The 6,050-nt window shown below is 39.5% G+C and overlaps 1 protein-coding gene across 1 annotated transcript in view; it reads right to left on the bottom strand.

The window, feature by feature from the left end:
* Positions 1-423: 423 nt before the first annotated feature.
* hspa4l (heat shock protein 4 like) overlaps positions 424-6,050 on the bottom strand; it is an 8,159-nt gene continuing 2,532 nt past the window's right edge. The window contains exons 7-19 of the mRNA XM_032500748.1: positions 5,792-6,036; positions 5,620-5,696; positions 5,374-5,525; positions 4,628-4,734; positions 4,294-4,427; positions 3,954-4,150; positions 3,678-3,752; positions 3,033-3,176; positions 1,964-2,089; positions 1,767-1,874; positions 1,478-1,597; positions 965-1,126; positions 424-875 (exon numbers count right to left, since the gene is read on the bottom strand). Of these exons, the coding sequence (XP_032356639.1) occupies positions 687-875; positions 965-1,126; positions 1,478-1,597; positions 1,767-1,874; positions 1,964-2,089; positions 3,033-3,176; positions 3,678-3,752; positions 3,954-4,150; positions 4,294-4,427; positions 4,628-4,734; positions 5,374-5,525; positions 5,620-5,696; positions 5,792-6,036 (1,836 nt within the window). The 3' untranslated portion in view covers positions 424-686. The remainder of the gene's footprint in view (positions 876-964; positions 1,127-1,477; positions 1,598-1,766; positions 1,875-1,963; positions 2,090-3,032; positions 3,177-3,677; positions 3,753-3,953; positions 4,151-4,293; positions 4,428-4,627; positions 4,735-5,373; positions 5,526-5,619; positions 5,697-5,791; positions 6,037-6,050) is intronic.

Genomic DNA, 6,050 nt, shown 5'->3' with positions numbered 1-6,050 from the left:
ATGTTTTCTTGTTTCTTCTCTCCTCTGTAACAGTAAACTGAATATATTTAAGTTGTGGACAAAAGAAGACATTTGAGGATGTCTTGGGTTTTTGGGAAACACTGATCCAAATTTTTCACCATTTTCTGACATTTTATAGACCAATCGATTAATCGAGAAAATAATCAACCAATGAATCGTGACTTGCAGCCCTAGTTTCTAGACAGACATAATTTTAAACTTGTTAAACAGAAAGATATTATTTGTAATATTGCATACAAATTAATAGTTCCGTAATAGCAATTGTTTGGACAGCACTAAGTATTTCTCCTTTGAGTGGTAGGATTTACTGCTAAGACTGGATGCTTATGAGACACATGGAATGCAAACACAAAGGACACCTTCCTGTGTAGTACAGAGGAAACAGTTTTACATCAAAATCAGTGTAATCTATAGCATAATTCTTTCATTTATTAAGTGCGTCAAATCTTTGAGATAGTAAAGCACACCATTGTCACATATAGGGATGAAAACAAAAATCTGAAAAGGTAACGTCCAATGGGTGGGGGAGATACAAAAAAAGAAATCCACAAAAGTGGCTGGTAATGATTGAGAAACGGTCCCAGGTACTGATGTTTCTACTGTCTAAATGGTTGGCTGTAGTAAATGCGATGATGGTTGAAGGGTTTTCTTCTCCGATACTGATCTCAGTCCACCTCCATCTCTTTCGTGCCAGGCTTTGTCTGCTGGCTTCCCTTTGCGTCTACCTTCCCTTCTGCTCCTTGTTTGGCTGTAGGGCCATTATGAGCTCCACTGTTTTGGTCATTCACTTCAGGGGCCTCCTCCACTGTGGGTTTTGGCTTGTTGATGACTGGATAACATATATCTTCTAGTTCCTGGTGAGTAAGAGACGTGGAATGTTTTGGCAAAAGAAACTCCTCGCTAATTAAAGTAAGAATTGAATCTGAATTAGTAATTCACATACCTGTATTTTGGCAATGATTTCTGCTACTTTAACAACGGGATCTTGAGTAATGCAGAGTTTGCTCTGTGCGTTCATCATGCCGTTCATCCAACCCATGCTTTCATTCACACACTTCTCCACAGTGCTCATTTCCTCGGCACTCAAATGCAAGTATCGCTCATCCTGGGGAAGAATTTAGGACAAGAAAATGACTAAAATTACACCTTCAAATCCAAAAGACTTTAAGTGGAAGTAACCTAAAAAAAAGACCAACCTAAAAAAAAGCATGTGCAAGTCAGAAAGACAGCTAAGCAACAAAACAGACCTGTGTGTTAAATATCACACAGGTAAAACACATTGCAATTGCACTGTCAACTTCTCAGATCTGGATGACTAAAAATGTTCATAGACAGATAATCCTGCAATGGCAATTACTTAATGTCTGGTTAGCTGTCTTTCTGACTTGCACATATACAAAATCCAATTATTAAAGAAGAGGTAAATGCATTGCATCCCTAGAGCAAAAGGAGTTACCTTCTGATTATAGAAATCCACCAACTTCATGTAAAGTTGCAGTTTCTTTCCAAGCTCTTCAAAAGCCCTCGGCCTGTCCTCGTGCTCTCTGTGCCGATCCTGAATGGGTTGACCCAACCTCTGGAAAATAACAGAATTAATGTTAATGTTGACAGTTATTCCTACTTTAACATTTTTAAAAACCTTTTAAAATGCTTCTTTGAGCTCAGTAGGTTGATAGAGCTGTTTCCAGTATCCTAAAATCCCATTTGAGATTGAAAATAGAAATTTCCTTGGATTAAAATCAAACCTTGAGTGCACCCAGCTTCTCCTCATAGACTTGTTTGGGTTGGTCCTCTCCATCCTCATACAGCCAGTTCTCTGTGTCCTCCAGCATCAGTGTCAGTCGGTTGCTGTCCTATTATTAAGGGCAAAACATAAAACGGACATTAAGTAATACAGTCATATGTAAATTGCATCAACAGTATGTAAGAACATTGCACTCACCTCCTCAGTGATATACTTTTCATAGATCCCACAAAGTTTGTCCCGCAGATCGTACACATACTCCTCAACAGCATTTTTAGCATCATTCAGCTCTTTAACCAGTTTGTCCTGGACTATCATCTGATGCTGTGAGGAAAAAACAAACATGTCACAGGGGAGCAAAACATTACCAACAATAAATCTATAATATAATGTTATCTGACTGACAACATCACAAACTATAGCGTCAACGTTGAGTTTAATGAGCACCTCTGACACATTCAAGGAAAAATTAACTGATTGATACAGAGCAGCTTGAATTGGAGTCATGTCGTTTCTGTCTGGAAAATTGTTAGCTGCTAGATTTTTTTAGAATGGCTGGACATTTTAAAATCTGCAAAACAAGTAATTCCCCTAAAATAGTGCTGGGACAGATTCTGCCAATCAGTATGCATTAAACAAACACCGTGGCTCCTTGTTGGGCCAATCAGTGATTATATATATATATATATATATATATATATATATATATATATAAAATAACAAATATAAGTCACCACAATCACCATGGGGAAACAATCCCAGACCACAACAGGAGTACAGCGCATATCAAGCACATATCGGGTTTTAATTCCACTCCCTCCATTAATGTTAAGGTAATTAGTATTTCCTCAGACTGCAGGTGCATCTCACTTCCCTTATTTGATAGCTCCTCGGCCCTCAGCAGAACTAGAAGTTGTTCTGGCCCTCTTTTGTGAGGGCTGTCACAAAGCTCTTGTTCCTGGACCGAGGATCAAAGATTGAGCAGAGATCTCTGAGGAGCTATGAGCGAGGATACGTGAGAGCGGCCACCCATACAGCTGACGTATTCACGTGATGCTTCAGAGGAAAGGATGCCTCATCCCTCTAAAAACACATTTCCTCGCTACAGCTCTCCTCCCATGATTTCCTCCGTCTCTTCCAAGCTTCCTCGGTGGGACGGACTAAGACGCGAAGAAGGGAGGCAAATGAAGGAGCCGGAGATGCAATTTACGGGAAGTGAGAAGCACCTCATGACTCTGCTTTCCCAAAGGCCAGTAGAAGCACTCACCTCATACTCCACAAAGTTGTTAAGGACATCACTGTCAAGCTGTCGAATGTTGTTGGCCACGATAGGCAGGTCAATACTCTTCACCTTGACTTTGGGCTTGGTACTCCCCGCTGCTGGGTCTTGCTTTTCCCCAGAAGTCCCCTCCTGGATTTGGAAACCAGAAAACACAATTTATTCTTTCAGCTATAGTCCTTACATAACCTTTTTTGGAATTCTACAGTTTTTTAATACTATTTAATAAATGTACAGAATGTGCATAACATATGTACAGAATGTACATGTATTATAAAATAAATACATAAAAAACTAATAAGATTGTATACCATTTCTGTAGATATGCATCCATATGCACTATTTACATAATTTACTATCTTACAATTTGCATTTTTGTGATAATTTTCCCCATTTATTTATATTTAGAGTATGTTAACCTACTTAATACCATTTGTCAAATCTGCTACAGGAGTAAAGCATTAGGGTCAATTAAATCTAACTCAATATAGACTAGAATATAGATGTCTGAAAGGCTAAATGTGTTTTTGACCAGTAATATGTATTCTGTATAATTTCTGAATATAAACACAGGATACTGTTATATCCTTCCAAAAAAATATCTTTACATTTCTAAATTCAAGTCCAGCTGACCTTACTGCTGGAACTGTTGTCCTCGTTCTGCTGGTCCCACTGGCTTTGGCCTTCCGGGTCCACCTGCATTTTGGTCTGAGACACAACACTCATTCAGTTATTTTATCCTAGTCAGATTAGATATAAATGACAAAATATTTCATTGAAGTTATTTAAAAAGCAGTACAAACTTAATGTACATTAGACCAATATAAAATAATTATCTTCGAAGCCATATTTGATTAACACACAGGCCCTCCTTGCATTGCACAAAAGAAACTGGCAAAATCATTTTACCTGGTCCTCTGCCTTTCCCTCATTCTGCACCATTGGCTCCGAGTCAATTTGCATGTCCTCTCCCTCTCCTTTCTGCTTTTCAATCAGAGAGGCGCTGGACACACTGAAGATGCCATGGACGTTAACACGCACTTTGACCTTCACTTTAGAGCTGTCTCCGTCTGGCTGGGGAGCCACATTCTGTACAGAGAAACATCCTGATGGCAGATGGAAATAAAATGAGCTGTTTAAGAGCATAGATTAATAGACAGGTGGAAATTACAAACTGATATCCAACCTAAGTGTGCGCCCCACCCCAGGCATGTCTAACTTTTGAGAGGGCAGTGAGTAGCGCAGTTACCTATCCTGTGGTCTGGGTATGGGAGCTCTTGAGGGCTGCTGTAAAAAGCTTCAAGGGAAAAGGGTTCCTTCTTGTGAAAGGTGATCACTTTGGAAAACGGAGCAGCGTGATTCTTACTGAACACTTCACACTCTCTGTGACAAAGAAAATGCAGTAAGAGGAAAAAAGTTAGGTCAGGATGTTGAAACACAGTCAGCAAATAGTTTTTTCAAGCTCGCTGGCCTAGCTTGATTTACCCCATAGAGAAATTACTACAGAGAAGTATAATGGCTTGCTTTATATATACTATTATTGCCATATATGGCTAATTAAGATAAGGTAAAAATTTTCTTACCCCAATCCATCCTCTGTTGGGGATTTCCAGCGAAGAGTAATAGGAAAGGGAACCACGTCGGTAATGGAGAATTCGCGTACCTTAAATGCTGGAGACAGAATTGCACACTACACCCAAACAAACAGCACACACGCCACAGAAATAAACACTTTTACTGGATTAGGTTTTACAAGCTACAGAATAGTTACACAGTGCATTGAAACAAGAAAACATTATGCACTGAACAAAATTATAAACCTTACACTTTTGTTTTTGCCCCCATTTTTCATGAGCTGAACTCAAAGCGCTGAGACTTTTTCTATGTACACAACAGGCTTATTTCCCTCAAATATTGTTCTTAAATCTGTCTAAAGCTTTGTTAGGGAGCACTTCTCCTTTGCCGAGATTCATCCACCTCACAGGTGTGGCATATCAAGACGCTGATTAGCATCTTTCCTCTCTGTTTTTTGGTCCTGGGACACGTTCTTCTGTCTGTGTATTGTTTGTTAATTGTATAATAAAAAATGTTTGTCTGGCACGTTGGAGAGGTATTCTCTTCACGGATAAACCCTAACACCAGATACTGACTGGTTTTCAATGCTCACTGACAGATTTGTGAACAATATTTTAAAGAAATAAGCCTTTTGTGGGCATAGAAAAAGTCTTAGATCTTTGAGTTTGGCTCATGAAAAATGGAGGCAAAAACAAAAGTGTTGCGTTTTTATAATTTTGTTCAGTATATGTTAGTGTCAAGAGAAGAGTCACACCTGAAGTGCACACCCCCTAGCAACCGCTTCGTCTGCATTAAGCGTGGTGCTGATGTCTTTGCCAAAAAACTTGGCAATTCTTTCTTTGACAGCTGGGATTCTCGTTGCTCCTCCAACAATCTCCACTGCATAGATATCATCCCGGCTTAGCTCTGCCAATAAAAACACAAACCTGAATGAGTGGATTCTTCCTGTATACAGTACTCAAGCAAAATTGATAAATTCAACCAAATGTGAGGCACATACTTGATTGTTCAAGAACTGCTTTCAGTGGCATATCTACTCTCATCAGATATTGAGCACACATGTCTTCAAACTGGCCCCTATGGATTACAAATGATGAAGTAATAAACATGTATAATACTAGATTTTTCACTATAGAGATGCATGATGAAGGAGGAAAACATTAAATGTATACCTGTTCATCCTGCCGGAAACATCAATGTCATTCATGAAGCACTCTATGTTCATAGGCAGATCAGAGGAGTTGGCACTCATTAGCTTCTTCAGTTTCTCGCACTCCTGGTGCAGCCGGAGCAGAGCCCTTGGGTTCTCCCTCACATTAAGCTTGTACTTGCTCTTAAACTCCTCGCAGAAGTAATCTACCAAGGCCTCGTCAAAATTACGTCCACCAAGGTATAGGTCAAATGCCGTGGCGAGGACCTGACGGAGCAAAA

The sequence above is a fragment of the Etheostoma spectabile genome, chromosome 20 (assembly GCF_008692095.1).
Source record: "Etheostoma spectabile isolate EspeVRDwgs_2016 chromosome 20, UIUC_Espe_1.0, whole genome shotgun sequence".
Taxonomy (NCBI): Eukaryota; Metazoa; Chordata; class Actinopteri; order Perciformes; family Percidae; genus Etheostoma; species Etheostoma spectabile.
This window is presented reverse-complemented; position numbering and strand designations above follow the sequence as displayed.